This window comes from Antedon mediterranea, chromosome 4, assembly GCF_964355755.1.
Source record: "Antedon mediterranea chromosome 4, ecAntMedi1.1, whole genome shotgun sequence".
Lineage (NCBI taxonomy): Eukaryota > Metazoa > Echinodermata > Crinoidea > Comatulida > Antedonidae > Antedon > Antedon mediterranea.
Window position 1 is genome coordinate 23759213 of NC_092673.1, and position 17589 is coordinate 23776801.

A 17589-nucleotide genomic window follows, 5' to 3' on the forward strand; every position below is an offset into this window, starting at 1 on the left:
TCCATGCCATTTATTGGTTCTGATTAATATAGGTTCAGTTATCACTAATGGCGGAATATAATCGCAGTATATTTTATTACTACAATTATTGCATGTTTATAATAGTTACTATGCATACATTTATAAAATCAGTAAATGCTGTTAAACACAATTATCAACAAATTATCAGGTATTAACTTACATTAGCTACTCACATTAATTGATTATATTACGTTCTACCGTATTATTTTACATTCTTAAAAAAAAAAATATTTAACAAGAATAAAAATGTACACATTTTTATTAAAGTTAAAATTGTACAATATCTATTGGACATTCAAGAGTGGTCATGTAATACCTTGTGAACGAGTACAATTCTCGACTGAATCTTAACTTTGAGCTCCGGTCATCAGTCTAACTAATGGCCGACTTATCTTAAACATTAGATGTCAATAGATTTTAAGTTTGCCCTGAGCCGACCTAAATTTTGTCCAACTTTCAAGTCATCTCAAGTTCTGTAACATACAATTTTGGCCATTTCCAGTCTGAAAGCTGCTTTTTCATTTATACCTTTCTTTGTATGGAGAGCCGTCCCCAACATAAATACCATTACCCTTTATCTTTTTGTATTCAATTTCTATTTACCTGTATGCCTCTCTGTGATGCATTTCAAAACACAACCTTTTCTCTTTTCACTAAATAAATATGGGCTTTAATCCTGTGTTTTATTTAATGGAATATTGTTTCATTCCCTTTGAAACTACTTATCAACTGAACTCGCATGTCTAGACAATTAAACTATATTAGACAGCAGTTATCAAATCCCATTAAATGTAATGGTAAAAGGAAATAACTTTGATGCATGCATCATTTAAAACTTTCTTTGGTCTTGAAAAAAAATGTCTTTGTTCAATCAGATGTGTCAAAACCAACAATTATGTGTGGCAGTCTCATTTGTGGAATTTAACAGAATACACAACGTACAAAATGTATGGTTTAATAATACGCTGGAGCAACATCAGATACCACTCATTTTGCATTGATTTAACTGTAATCTCCTAAAATATATTATCGACCATAGCCATGCAGAATTGCAAATATACTGCATGCAATACAAATTGGTAGACCAAATCTAATGATTTTCCAATTTTAGTGATTTTATTTGCATCAATAGGCCACAAAACATCTCAATTTTGAAAATCTTTAGTGTTTTTAGGCCTGACAAATGTGTTGGTAAAGCCTTAGCCGACCTAATTTTTTTCTTGATTAGGGTCACTTTTTTTGCATTGAGCATTACATTTTTCAGTTAAAATTGCATGAATATTGTAGAATTTCTACACCACTCTTTAAATTTGATTTTGGCCAAGTATTTAGTACATAATTATGACAGATATTATTTAGATAATTGAGTTTATGTTTATTAAGAGGCGTTATAAACCAAATTATGATGGTTTTGTAATCCTCTAGTCAACCTCGTAAACATTTATTATTTGTATGCTTTTTGTGGCCACCTGTGTTGTATGCCCCATCAATGTAACGAATGATTAAACAATGCAGTGCATAGCATTGAAAGTCATGCTTCAAATATGAATCATGTTGAATGTACATGTTTAATATGATTGATATTAAAGTAGTAACTCTGATGAAAGAACAATGGTGGCATTTCTTTTTAACTCGTTACTTAATTTCATTTTTTTTGCTTATATTATTGATGAAACAATAGTGTTTCCTGAAAGCTGGGAACATATTTCTGGCTCTTTACTTTATTGTTTTGGATTTAACTTTTTGCTTATTTTATTTTTCTCACCATTGGAGAATCTGATACCATCAGTATGGTGAATGAAAAATATGGTAATTAAATACAAAAGATAAATCTGCCCAGTATACACCATTCTGTTCATTACCAGATTAACCCCCAGCACCCCAAAAAACACAGTTTTGTTTGGCCACTGAACTCAATGTGGTAGATTTATATCCCACGTACAGTTAAAATAATATAAATGTGTTTATATTTTTATTTATTTATTTAATTTATTTATTTTATTCAAACTCATTCAACAATAGTACAATATAATAGTTACCAGGAACACAGCACTGTATTTGGTCGTTCTCCCTACAGTTTTGTCACTCTTGGAGAGAAAAAACACACATTTAAAGTATCTTGCACATTCAATTAATTACTGCATTATGTTATTTAAATTTATTCAAGGTAGACAATAAAGCATTAGTATAAAATCAAAACATGCTAATATTAATTATTATTTTAGACATTGACAGGTGCAGTTTATATTCTCTATACTATAAAATTACAATATTCTGTCTAAAAAACAAAAAAATATTCAATCATTATTCCGCTATAATGCTGATCAATTATGACACTAATAAAACATGACTTTGAATGGCCTGGTGAGAAACAAATATTGCCATAATATACATTTGAGTATATATATAATTGACAATTATAAAGTTTTAACAGATTTCAACAAGGACAATGTTCGTATAAATGTTTCATTTTGACTTAAGCAATTAAAGGTAATGATTCTTATATTGGATGTTGACTAGTAGATTTATTTATATAATCGAAAACAAATTATTGGAAGGTGTCACAAACTCTGATTCCTTGTAGCAAAAGTATAAACACAAAATCTACAGAGTTTTAAAACAACTCAAAACAAAGTTTTAATTTCAATCAAATTCAACTTGTCTCTGAAAACAATCTAATATTCAAAATAAGAAAATAAATGTTCTTCATGATGACTTTGCTTTTCTTCCTTATATCTTTTCTTCCTTATATCTTTTCTTCCTTATATCTTTTCTTCCTTATATCTTTTCTTCCTTATATCTTTTCTTCCTTATATCTTTTCTTCCTTATATCTTTACACTTGTTCAAAGTTTTACTAACAAATTTTATTCTATTTATATTTTTGCTTTATTTAAAACTAACGATCAACGTACATTTCTAGCCTAACAAATTTTCTATTATTTAAAAGTCGAAGATTATTAATAATAATAATAATATGTACTGCTTTTCCAATAGTGTACATGTTGGGTCAATAAGTGGCCAAGTGGTTACCAGAATCCATAGCCATACGTCAGCAAGGGTTTAATGGTCACTCGCTCATGTTTTATGATAAAGACTGTAAATTGTTGCAGTGTCCACAAAATGATTGTTTCCCAAAAGAACCTAATACATCTTTTAATACAAGTAGGGCGTTACCCTGATGTACTATTTCTGTCGTGGACAGACGAGAGAGCACACTGACATGACGTGATCCTTAGGAGAGAAGCTGTGGTAGTTGAAGAGTGTAACATTTGAGTCCATAGAAAAACCATGAGAAAAGATTTCTTTGTTGGAAGGGCAGTATACCCTTCTTCTATAAGTTCTATATATGACTGAGTTAATCCCACCTCCTTCTGCCCATTTCCTACCTAATTCCATACCCACCTAATTACCCAGATACCCCATGACTATACTAGGAAAAATTGAAACTTATGGCTTTACTTGTGCCACTGATATTTAGTTTTTTAGGGCATTGATCCAATCATTTTTTTGCATTAAAAAATGTAAAATTTGTTTCAGATTAAGAAAATCAACATGGATAAAATTACAAGAATTGAAAAATGGACAGTTAAGTCAGGTGATGGAAGCTGTACTCTCACATGATCCAATCAGCCCTGTTCTGTCTGATCTTCATCTTCAAGCAATGGACCGCAGACTTCAAAGCATTCTGGAAGTAGTTGGCGATTGTTTTCAGAAGGAAGGAATGGATAATGTTCTGGTAGCAACACCAAAATAAAAAGGTTTTCATAACAAATTTAAGAAGTTTGTTAATCATCAAGAAACAAGAGAATATAAAAGAACGAAATGTAAAAGTATTTATTGTTGAAAAATTGAACTAAGGTCTGATTTAATTTATTAAAAAATCAAAATAAAAGTAGGAATTTAATGATTGTGGATTTAACTTTGTAGTTTATCAAATTTATTTTATTAATCGTTTTAAAATTGGAAACAAAAATTGGAATACAAGTCAGGATTTTCAATATTATGAAAATTCCAAATTCAAAAAAACAAAAGACAAAGGGAATGTATATTTATTGTTACTATATCAAATTTAATATTTTAAAGTTTGGAAACATTATTATTAAATTGTGTAAGAATTTTTTTTTATAATTTTGTTATATTATATAATTCATTAAACAATTAGAAATAAAATATAATTTAGCTATGGTGTATGTCTGCAGTAAGATAACCAATCAAATTACGTTCAGATGTATACTTTTTTTATATATTTATGTATTTTTGTATATTTCTGGGAAAATGTTGATTGACTATAGCCATATTCCACACATAAAATAGCATACAAAACTATGTCTTAATTCTAATTGATTAATCAGCTATGCCTATTAAATAATGTCGAGTTTTAACTTTCAAAAAATCATATTACAGTAAAACCTGTCTGTATAAGTCGACACTTTCAGTAAAGTTCCCCTTTAATACAAGAGTGAATAAGGATTGACCATTGTTTTAAAGCATTTTATTTCCTCCTGTATTTATTTTATGGGAAAGTGTCCCCATAATTAACAGTGTCTCCTGAATAGGGGTGCTCCAAATGAGAAGTTCTATAACTGCCTGTTTTCATCTATTCATTTTAGAATTTGTTTTATAATTGTTAATACTCATAAATGTGCTATTATTTTTGTTTGGAACCAATTATTTTGGAAATACTGTTTTGTACAGAAAAAGTTATACATAATTATTTTATATAGGATCACTGTCTATAAATGTAAAGATATTTATTTAAGACGAACAATAGATAAACATGTAAACAACATTATTGTATTGTAAAGAAAAATATACTGCAAATATACAATCTATTCTATTTCAACTTTTGCGACTACATTGATATTAACCCTATTTGTTTTTAGAATCAGTGTTGATGCGAGATGTATGTTGATAACATTCGCTAACAGTAGAAACAGGCCTATACAGTCATCAACAAGCTTTTTAAAATGTTCTGTAATAGGGATCTTTTGATTTGAGATGGCCATCAACTTGAACATGCCAAATTACTCATGTCTAAGTTGACGAGTAACATGACATGTTTAGGTTCATGTCATGTAATGTAATGTAACCAGTCAACCTAAACATTTCATGTTACTTGTCAACCTAAACATGTCATGTTACTAGTCAACCTAAACATGTCATGTTACTCGTCAACCCTAAACATGTCATGTTACTCGTCAACCTAAACATGTCATGTTACTAGTCAACCTAAACATGTCATGTTACTAGTCAACCTAAACATGTCATGTTACTAGTCAACCTAAACATGTCATGTTACTAGTCAACCTGAACATTTCATGTTACTTGTCAACCTAAACATGTCATGTTACACGTCAACCTAAACATGTCATGTTACACATCAACCTAAACATGTCATGTTAGTCAACCTAAACATTTCATGTTACTCGTCAACCTAAACATGTCATGTTACTAGTCAACCTAAACACGTCATGTTACTAGTCAACCTAAACACGTCATGTTACTAGTCAACCTAAACACGTCATGTTACTAGTCAACCTAAACATGTCATGTTACTAGTCAACCTAAACATGTCATGTTACTAGTCAACCTAAACATGTCATGTTACTAGTCAACCTGAACATTTCATGTTACTTGTCAACCTAAACATTTCATGTTACTTGTCAACCTAAACATGTCATGTTACACGTCAACCTAAACATGTCATGTTAGTCAACCTAAACATTTCATGTTACTCCAACTTGTGCACAATACCTTGACACAGTTTACATATCATCGAATCGATTCCTGATGCAACAATTCCTGCCATTTCTACCGCAACTACTTTCTTTTGTAGTAGTCTATGCTGATTGGTTTCTGACGAATTTCAATCAATTAACTGAAGATTAGAAAAATGAGGCCAAGTGCTAGTTGACCGTACGATGATATCGGATTATTTTCAAAAGCGTGTCAACTATATAAATTGAAAATACTAATACAATTATTCCTATTCTATTTTTCATTTATTTTATTATACATCAATAATGTAAATAGGCGATGAAATGTCTTTCTATATTCTTACTGTAATTAATCTTGTCATTACTGACTTGTATTAACTTTAAATTGCTTATTCTGAACATGAACAAATATGTATTTAATTAAATCACATTATGAATGTATTATCATATATAAACACGGTTTCCATACCTTGTTTATAGGCCATAAAGTTGAATTCCATCGTAAGGGTTTGTGTTTTAGAAAGGGTATTTTGGTTTGTAAAGCACACTTTATTGTAATTATATTTATAAGGCAGTAACATTTTTTTAGAACTTTATTTTGTATATCTGTGTTGTATTTTTAAAATAAAATTGTTATGGTGCTATTTTTAGGTTTTATTTATAACTAAAATACATAAGTACATGTTTATGCTATTGTTTCTAAGAAATAAAGAAAGATTATACAGTACATTTAAAATTTAAATTTAAAATAGTTACTCTCAATATAGCTGGAAATAACTGCAACTTACTACGCTTGCTGCAGCTGTACAACTACTAAGTTTACTGTAGCTGCACAACGGCTACGCTTTCTATAGCTGCACAACTGCTACGCTTTCTATAGCTGCACAATGTTTATGCTTGCTGCTGTACCATTTGCTTTACTTTCTATAGCTGTACAGTTGCTACACTTACCTACGGTTTATTTGCTATAGCTACATTTGCTATACTTCATACTGTATGCTAAACAATTTCAACAACAACAACAATTTCTATGCTTACTACAGCGCTGTACAACTGCTTTCTGTAGCTGCACAACAAAGCTGCTGCACTTACTATAGCTGTGACAATTGCTTTGCTTGCTATAGCTGCACAATTGCTACATTTGCTATAACTGTACAACTGCTTCTTTTGCTATAGCTGTACAATTGCGGCGCTCGCAATAGCTGCACAACTGCTTTTGCTATAGCTGTACAATTGCGGCGCTCGTTATAGCTGCACAACTGCTTTTGCTATAGCTGTACAATTGCTACGCTTGCTATCTGCATAATTGCTAAGTTTTCTATAGCTGTACAACTGCTATGATTACTATTGCTACACAATTTCTAAGCTTGCCGAACAGCTTATTTTGCCAACAGGTACTATTGCTATAGCTGTACAATAGCTTCAGTTACTAGCTGTACAATTGCTGCAGAATTTCTATACAATTGCTATAGCTGCACAACTGCTATAGCTGCACAATTTTTTTTAAATGGCCAAATGACTTTCTAAAAATCAATTATGGGATACCATTGTTATATAATAAAATGTACAGATTCGTTTGATTGGATTGTGGGTCACATGATCCCTGGATAGAGACTCTTTGTGACCTCTGGATAAGGATGCTTTGTGACCCCTGGATCAGGACTCTTTGTGACCCCTGGATAGGGACTATTTGTGACCCCTGGATAGAGACTCTTTGTGAGCCCTGGATAGAGACTCTTTGTGACCTCTGGATATGGACGCTTTGTGACCCCTGGATCAGGACTTTTTTGGCCCCTGGATCGGGACTCTTTATTTATTTTTAATAATAAATGATTTTATGCCTCAGAGTTTATTAGCTTGTTAATTGCTAAAATAATCTATAGATCACCGGATTAAATGAACTAAATTCCCATGATACTACATTAAAAGCCGAGGTAATCAATGCTAACTTCTATGTCAATGTAGAAAGTTATAATAATTATAATTATATATCACAGCAGACAAAAAACTTACTGATGATCGATTCTTTTCCAACTATGGTTCAAGCGAGCACAGAGCACATGATCATAATGTCATATTTTATCTATAAAGTTATCCTATAATGGGCTCAGTAGATTAAGAGATTTCAGAGAAAATCTGTCATTAACCCAAATAAAAACAAGTCAGCTATCAATGAAAAAGTCCTACTGGTACAACAATGCAAAAACTTTTTGTCTAGCCTATTGGGCTGATACAGAGAGAATCAGAAACTGGAGAGTGAGAAGGAATGCTTTTTTTGTGCTGTAGGTTTTCCATATTCCATATCATGCTATATATAGTTTTATCTGCCACTACATTCACTAAGACTAAAATTGTACTAACAGCATGACAATGTACAGCTCAAGTTGTCTCTAAACATTACTATACTACAACAATCTCACTATGATGAACCCCTCTCTTTGTAGTAGTAGTGTGGGTATGGGTTTCTATCAAAGGAACAGAAATTTAAAAAAAAATGCACAAACACATGGTTAATTTAGTTTTAATGCAAAATACCGTAAATCTTCGAATAGTAACCCACACTCTATAGTAACCCCCTTCCCCCTTCTAATAGTAACCCACCCTAAAAACAATCAAAGGATAATAACCAAGGATTACAATTAAAAGATTTACGGTACAATATTTATCAATCCTATGATACTATAAGCAAGCTTTCCCGTCTGCATTAATTAGGGCTTCGGACCTTCAGGAGTGATTTAACTACACCTGGCTGCATTAAAAAGACGATGGACGAATGATTTCCCTACTTGCTTTTCTATTGGTGTTCAAGACCTGAAAAAATAAACAACATAAATAACAAATAAATAAGATATGCAGATGTCCTAACCATTAGACCACTGGGGCTTTCATAGTTTTTAATATATCAATTTTGGCTTGGTTACACATTTGTAAATGTGGCGAAAGGTCAAAAGGTCAGGGTGAAAGGTTATAATACCAAACACCAACATGTCCTTAAATCTCGACAACTAATGGTCACAGCAAGGTAAAGTTGAAAGAGATCGAATATATTGTCCGTAAGTACTTTATGAACTTTAAGACATCGAAAGCATCTGGTCCAGATATGATACTGCCTAGGGTACTGAAGGTCTGTGGTCCTATCCTGGTGGGGTCAGCCATGCATTTCAACCAGCTGATTTACATGCAAATGAGCAAACTGGACAGGGTATTCAAGCGTGAGTCACAACACACCTCCCCATTCTAAAAGGGAAGCATTCCACCTTTCTCGCACTAGCTTGAATACACCGGGGAAACTCCCTGAAATGTGGGTACTGTACGTCCTCTTCTACATCATCATGGTAAGTGTAAAGCTCAGGAGGCATACTGATGTACAGATATCAGCTCCTGCATCACTATACTTACCATCTGCAGCAACTTCCAAGATCAACCTGAGTTCAACAAATTTACATACTTACCTTGTGTTCAGAGGGTACTTCAGTTACCATTCTAACCTGGGGTTGGTCTGTCGATACTGTAGTAACCTCCACTGTAGTCAATCCCACATCTTTCGCAGCCTGTTTACAACTAGTCCGATCAGATCCAATTGTGACCGAAGTCACTGGAGTGTTACAGACTCCAATACTGGCAGATCGGATATCAGCAACAGGAAGAGCGGATATCACAGTTTGTCTCTCTTTCGGAACGATGGGTAATTTTCGTCGAGGTAGTTCAGACTTATCTACCAGATTGGTAGGTAGTTGCGGCCATCGTCTGTGTCGTTCTGAGTTCGTGGACTCCATGTTGGTTCCGGAATGGTGGGTAGTTGCCGTCGTCTACGTGATTCTCTGGTACCATCAGTTTTAGTTTGTCCTGGCTTCTCCCCTGGATTAACCACTGGGAAATCAGGCACTAACACTGGTACAAGAGCAGTGTGTACTATGTGTCCTTTCCTGACCCACAATGCTAGCCGACCATGAGTCAACCGCTGAGAAATCCAGATTAGCACTGGCAGATTTTGACACCGATTCTTGTCTTCTTTTCTTTCTTGATTCACTTGTTGGTGTGTTAGGGTTAGGCATTTCACCAGTTGGTAAAATGCACTCTTGTTTTGTGGTCTCTAGTTGTTCCATGGTAATACATGGGTCTGCTACAGGAAGCATGTCCGATGTTGGTGAAGAGTAAGATGCCAAAAGTTGGAGTTCATCGGATATGCCAGGAAGTCTGTTTTTACCTTGCCGCCCTGCAGCCTTCATCGTGGAAAGAAATTTCCCATTGGGCACGTCCTCTTCTCCAATTGATGACTCCGCTTTCGGCCTACTCCAGATTTCAGAAGCTTGATAATGGTTCTCGGCTTCATCTTCGTGTGAGGAGATGTGATGATGGGTTGAGCTACAGAGAGCTAGTATAAGTCATAGACCTAGTACGGGACATTAAATCATTTCCGACTTTGCTCCCATGCTCTCTAACCCTTTGCGGCGACAGTCAAACCTCCTATATTTTTCAAGAGCTTCGGTGATAGTAGCACTTTCCGTTAAACATACTCACCAGCCTCCTTGTCGTGACACCAAGTGCAGAACCATTCCACCTGTAGCTTTTGCCCTCTTTCCTAGTAGATGGACGAGATCCTGCTCGGTCCAGAAATTTATTGCAACATGAAGCATCCTTTAAAACATACGATACACTTAAAAGTATAAAAGTATTGCCAGAGGTCAAAGACTTTCATTAAAATGTGTCTAAAGGTATGTTGTGCCACTAGTAATTATCCGGTTTAAGATGAATACTGTGTATAAACTAGGAATGTAAAATGTCAAAATACCAATGCCTGGAATATTAAAATGGGCATAAAACTATTAAAACATTTGTGATACATTCACCAATTGCACAGCATTCAAATGATGACGATACTTCAAATCAAATCTTGGTAATTCTCAACGAACAGACTGGCACAGAATAAAAGTTGTAGTAACACTTTACCATTTTTTATTTAGCATAGAATACAATATGGATTAAAATACTGATAGACGTAGTAATAAATACAAGCACACCAGTATAATAAAATATCGTCAATGCAATAACACGCACACAAATATTGCAAAATGGCAGCTGGCAATACAAATACAGTTAAAATATTGCACCAGCAAACCTGCAATAACAACCCATGAAAAATGAGATCGGGATCCCGATCGGGATGCGGTGGAATCCCACCGGGATCGGACGATCCCACCGGGACGAACTCGGGATTTTTTTTTCGCAATATCGGGATAGACGGGATTTTTTTAAGAATTGCGGGATTTTGTACGCAATATCGGGATCGTGTTTTTAGACTGCGGGATTTTGTACGCAACAACGGGATTGGCGGGATTTTGTTTATAAAATTACGGGATTTTGTACGCAAGATCGGGATTTTGTACGCAAGATCGGGATTTTATACGCAACATCGGGATTGGTGGGATGTTGTTTATAAAATTACGGGATTTTGTACGCAAGATCGGGATCGACAGGATTGTGTTTGTAGACACGGGATTTTGTACGCAACATCAGGATTGGCGGGATTTTGTTTGTAAACGTACGGGATTTTGTACGCAACATCGGGATTTTGTATGCAGTATTTTAATTTCATTGGGTAATACAGTAATTTGTAACAGACGGTAAGTAAGACGGTATGGTGTAAAACGTAAACATAGTAAGGTAAGTGTGATGATAATAATACGATAAGAAATCAACTCGTTGTTAGTATTACTAAAGATGAGGTGTTAAATAATGATATAATAATGTAATTAACTATATAACGATCAAAGTAGCCGTGGCGGCGCAGCAAAAGGTGTGGTACATAAAGTAAACTGTCTGGCTGGTACATGTATTTAAAACAAAAATAACTCAATTCAAAGCAAAAACAACATTAACCCTAATCAAATAATAACTTACCGTCTGTTACAAATTACTGTCTTTCCAATAGCTTAATACCCTCAACAAGTTAACAAAACTCAACTTGGTCATCCAATATCGTAAAAACAATGAAAACCTATTCAATAATATAAAAAACTCCAAAGTGTTGTTTTAACTCGTTATTAAATCATAAACAACAAATCGTAAAAGATGGAACACTGATAATAATGCCGGATGAGTATTGCAGAGGGTTTTGAAAATCTCATATTTTTTGGCTATATTGTATTACTATGACATATTATCCTACATCGGCAGATCGGTGTTCAATCATTTACGATATTAATACAAATAATTATTTAGAATAAATAATGGACATTGTTAGTAAAACAAAAAACTTATCACATATTTTATTCTGAAATAAAAGAAAAAAACATCAAACAACCAAAATGTTGCTAATTACTACCGATAACAATGAATCAGTTTAATCATCATTTTAGTGTAAGATTTAAGCACAAAATTACCGTAATGAAATTTGTATATTTACTTTTATAACAGATTTCTTTTAATTTCTAGACGTCTTTCCTTCATGGCGTAAAGAGTCTAAATTTTGGCGGGATTAAATTTATTCGGCATAGTCGTCTTAAATTTACATCTCGATTTTTTGGCGAAATTTTAATCGGGATAATGCGCAAAAACGAATTTTAACCGGGGTATCGATCGGGGTTCTTGGCGGGATCCCGATCGATATCCCGGTTAAAAATCCCGTTCGTTTTTGCGCATTATCCCGATTACAATTTCACCGATGATCGGGACGTCGTCCGGGACCCCGATATTTTCGACCGAAATTCCCGACCAAAAATCCCGATTTTTCGTGAATCCCGATAAAAATCACGATGAAAATCCCGATACGGAATGAGTAATCGGGATTCCCAAAAGATCGGGACGTCGTCCGGAATTCCCGACCAAAAATCCCGATTTTTCGTGAATCCCGATGAAAATCCCGATACGGGATGGGTAATCGGGATTCCCAAAAGATCGGGACGTCGTCCGGGATCCCGATATTTTCGACCGAAATTCCCGACAAAAAATCCCGATTTTTCGTGAATCCCGATGAAAATCCCGATACGGGATGGGTAATCGGGAAATCCCAAAAATCGGGACGTCGTTCGAGATCCCGATATTTTCGACCGAAATTCCCAACCAAAAATCCCGATTTTTCGTGAATCCCGATACGGATGGGTAATCGGGATTCCCAAAAGATCGAGACGTCAATCGGGATCCCGATATTTTCGACCGAAATTCCCGACCAAAAATTTCGGCCGAAAATATCGGGATCACGGCGAGATCCCGGCGGGATCCCGACCGTGATATCGGCGGGATCCCGGATGTTTTTTCTATAGGAAGCAACTAGATTATTAAAAAGACGTCGATACAGTTTAACAACACTTACCAGTATAATTTCTCAAGATGAAAAACCTGACTGTTTTTTATTGATAACATCTTTTTCGTCCGTCAGTCAGGTTTTTCAATCAAAGTTAAAATTAGTGGTGCTACTCAGTTCAATGGCCACACCTAGTATCCCACCAGGTGATACGGCCTAGTAAACTGCCCACTAATCCTTCAACTACAGCAAAAAAGATTTCCGAGCTTCTGCTCGCAGCGCCAATGTTGTTGTTGTATTGACGTTTTTTTTTAATAATCTAGTTGCTTTTCATTGCAGGTTTGCTGGTGAAATATTTTATTATTATTTGCATCAGCCATTTTGCAATATTGTGTGTGTGTTACTGCATTGACGATATTTTAATTTGTATCGTACTCTTTGCTTAATAACATCTGTCATACACTGTAACTAGATTTAGGGGCATAACAACCCAGTAGGAGAGAGACAATTTTTAGATCATGCCGTCTAATAAGGTTCTAGTTAACTTTTGCCCAGTGCAAGACCTTTATGGAGTCCCTAATGTAGGGAAGAAACGGGCAACTAGAATAGTTAAATGGCGGGCTACCCATGGCAACATTACGTCCTCTAATATTCACCAGATACACGAAGTAGCCGGTACAACCAGGTTAGTTGACTACCTGGATTTTCAACCGAATCCGAGTTTAGGTGGAGGCGTAGGCCAGATGATTGATAATGTGGCACCTCTAGTGGAAAAACAGAATAGAGCGGCCAGAAGGGGGTCGCAGGTGTCACAACCTGTAGATATGGAAGGGGCATACCTGGTGCAAAATGACGGGGGCCATAGTACCACGTCCTCTCATCGCCTCAGGCTACTCCTTTATTAGACGTACCAGGTACGTATTATACTGCAGGACCTGCTAGTGATCCTCGCTATCTCGAAGGTGGGCTTAGGGCTTATATGCCGTCCACCTCCGCTGGGCGTTCTGACCAGACGTAGGAGCTACATCAGAAAGCCATCTCCAATAACCTTAGGTCGTGTTTATACAACACCCTAAATTTGAACACGGCTTTAATTTTTAGCGTGTTGTTCGGACCGAGGTCAACCCACCTTAACGTTTGCTGTTATACTAGAAATCACGATACCATGTTATACCGGAAGTTTCATCAACACGCAATGCATGCTAGGATAAAAGGTCAAATCGTTGATCGCGCTTGAATTGTCTGAGTTGTCAACAATCATCGTCGCCTCCTCGCTGTCCGATGTATTCGCGCGGTTTTTACCATTTTCATTATATTGTATTCGTTCACGTTTGCATTGTTGTTTATTTTGTTCTCGGTTCATTTAAATTAATAAAAGTTATTTTAAGGGTTTCATTGTTTCATCTATACACTATGCCCGACACTATGGAAGAAGATGCCATTTTTGCGATGTTATTTTTTTTATTCTGTTTGGAGTGGGAAACGATAGAGGCCTACTACCACTACGAGTTGGCCCCACTAGGCTAGGCGTAAGACGTGGTAGGAGGATGATTGCTGGCAGCGAAGCAGCAATAAATGGGCCCAATCTTGTTAGCAATGATTGATATTACGACCTGTTTTAACGAGAGGTCAAAATATACCCTGAGGACACTTCCAACACGGTAACGGCGACCGGGAATCCACCAAATTTTAGGATTCAGCCAAGTAGCCTTTTTTGCAATTAAAATCTCATTACACGGAATCGCTTTGTTGTTATACAACACACTTTTCGTAGGCGTGTAGAATATGCGTGTAATAGCGTGTTGTATAAACGCGCCCTTAGACTCGTGTTTTAGCTCTAGGGAGGACGAGGAGGAAAGACTCCCCAGGAGACTATCTAAAAACGCTAAGTCTAAAACTAGGGCTCTCCGGCGATCTCCATCGACCAACGATAGTGACCTTAGTAGGGATGGTACTGATACTGATAGTAGCAGGAGTCGGATAGACATAGTGCATGCAGGGGCTAGGACAGCAGTGGAGTGTCTCAGGACCACCCCGAGAATCAGGCACTATGAAGGCCGGCAGGGTCTTTTAGAATGTAAGAGAATGCGTAAAAAAGATATACCTAGGTCTCTAACGTTTAGGGGGAGGGGAGACAACTGGTCCTTTTTTAAGCGACGATTGGCTTTATTTATAGATGAGCAGGAACTCACAAACCGTGAAAGTAAGGACGTCCTTACTTGGTGTTTAGATGGGGCGGCGGCTGAGTTCTATGTGAATCTAATAGAAATGGACGCTGATATGGGCTTTAGGCGGATCATTAGAGCTTTCAACCGACGCTTTAATGAGGACGAGCTCCCCGCGGTCCTCCAAGCTGAATTAGAGACTGCTATGTAAAATGAGGGGGAGACTATAGAGGAATGGGGAGATAGAGTGCTAACCCTGACTAGGAAGGCGTTGAAGGATTTGCCTAAGGAGTGGATCCAGGAGCAAGCCTCCGGAACCCGCACCTACTGGCGGCCAGAACCAGCCTGATCACCAACCAACAATACTCCTACTACGGAGGCCCGTTTGGCCGCTGTGGAGAGTAATTTCCAGACGTTGAATACCAATCTGGGACGGGTGAAGAGCACCGTGAACACGGAGATTGCCGCCATACGGGATCAATTGGATCAGCTCATGCGTTTCATGAGACCAGGCGAACTAGCTTGCTTTGAATGTAAGGAGGTGGGACATTTCCGCAGGGATTGTCCGAGGTTAGCGAGCCGTTTGCGTCAGGTTAGTGGCAATGAGCAGGATCCGTTAAACGAGTAAGGGTTGGGTCAGAGGGCCGACGACCTAACCCGGTTCCGGAAGCAGGCCAGGAAGATGATGGCTCGTCAACTATCTCCCAGCTGGGCCCGATGGCCAAGCCTGCAAATACAGAAGAGGTAGCACCGGATCCTGTCATCGAGCCATCTACAATTATCTCGGAGCTGATTGAATCATCTACACCGGGGACAACCAAAACTGAAGAGACTCAAACTCGGATGGTTATCAACAGGGTGAAATCGTTGAATGCGTTGCATGCAACTGCTTTTGTAAACGGTACAAAAATTGACGCAGTCGTGGACACTGCAGCGGATTTTACTATACTATCCGATAAGGTTTATTAAAGTCTAGATCCGGCACCACCTGTGGTGTCCACCCTGTCCTTTACTTTGGCAGGAAGGGGGACATCTATGCCAGGTTCGAAGGTGGGGCCTCTACAGTTTACATTGGGAACCAAAGAGTACCAGGAATTCTTTTATGTTACCCCCATCAACGACGATATGCTCTTGGGCGGGGATTTCCTTCATCCACAGGGAGCCGTTATCGATTGTGGAAATTTTCTTCTGGCAATTGGGGGCAGTGCCATATCTCTAAGAGGGGATTCACCGGTAGAACCTAGGGTTGCCCAGGTAACAGTGGCTAAACGGAGAGTAATCCCTCCTCACTCAGCCGCTCATGTTAAATGCAAACTTGTGACAATTTATCAATGCCTGATTTCTTTATAGAGCCAGTTTCAACTACTGACGATGTGGCGATACCGGCGACTTTACATCTACGCACTGATGCGCCATGCATCTGTGTCATCAACACATCTGACCACTACCTCACTATGAAAAAGGGTAGACAGATAGGTACGGCAAGTGAAGCTGAAGGGGTGAGTGTGTTCAAGACGGAGGCGACTCCGACCGATAATGCTTTGTTGAACCAAGCGGACGATGACGGTAACCAACCCGAGGGGGTGCCGGTGCACCTAGTGGGCATGTTGGACTCTTCGAGATCTAATCTCTCAAGTGAAGAGGCTGACGCGCTCACTAAGCTATTGGTTGATTACCAGGATGTCTTCGCCGCTCATCAATTCGACATTGGCACCTTTGGTGATATTGAACACAGCATCGACACTGGAGATGCCTCACCGATCAGGCAACGGCTCCACCATACTCCTCTGCGCTTTGTGGAGGAGGAAGAGAAGGAGATAAGGAAGATGTTGGAGGCTGGTATTATTCAACCGTCCATGTCCGAGTGGGCATCACCGCCTGTGTTGGTCCGGAAGCGCGATGGTTCTGTGTGTTTTTGCATTGACTATAGGGCTCTTACCAACATCACTACTAAAGATGCGTATCCATTACCTCTGATTCGTGATTGCCTGGACACACTGTCGGGGAATATCTTGTTTTCTAAACTGGACACGATTTGGGGGTACTGGCAGATTAAGATGAAGGATGAAGACCGTAAGAAGACAGCGTTTATCACCAAGGATGGCCTGTATGAATTCGTGAAAATGCCATTTGGTCTTATCAATTGTCCTGCAACCTTCTCCCGTGCCATGGGTTTGGTGCTGCGGGGATTGGCGTGGGATACTGTATTGGCATTTCTCGATGACATTGTCGTGCTAGGTAAAACGTTCGAAGATCATCTCAGCTCATCATTTCGTATTAACAACTTTAAACTTAAACCTAAAAAGTGTGATTTCTTTCAGAAACAGGTTGAATTTTTAGGGCGAATCGTTGGGGAGGATACGGTGGCGGTGTCCGATTCGGATATAAAGGCTGTTCAAGACTGGCCGACACCTACCAATCTGAGAGAAGTACAGCAGTTCT

At 37.5% G+C, this 17589-nt stretch overlaps 1 protein-coding gene across 3 annotated transcripts in view; it reads left to right on the plus strand.

Annotated features, from left to right (window-relative positions):
• The window catches only part of LOC140046969 (glycosaminoglycan xylosylkinase-like), a 53707-nt gene extending 47334 nt beyond the window's left edge, over positions 1-6373 (plus strand). For all 3 annotated transcript variants that reach the window (XM_072091749.1, XM_072091751.1, XM_072091750.1), the window contains one exon: positions 3560-6373. In XM_072091749.1, the coding sequence (XP_071947850.1) occupies positions 3560-3776 (217 nt within the window). In that variant the 3' untranslated portion in view covers positions 3777-6373. The remainder of the gene's footprint in view (positions 1-3559) is intronic.
• The last annotated feature ends 11216 nt before the right edge of the window (positions 6374-17589 follow it).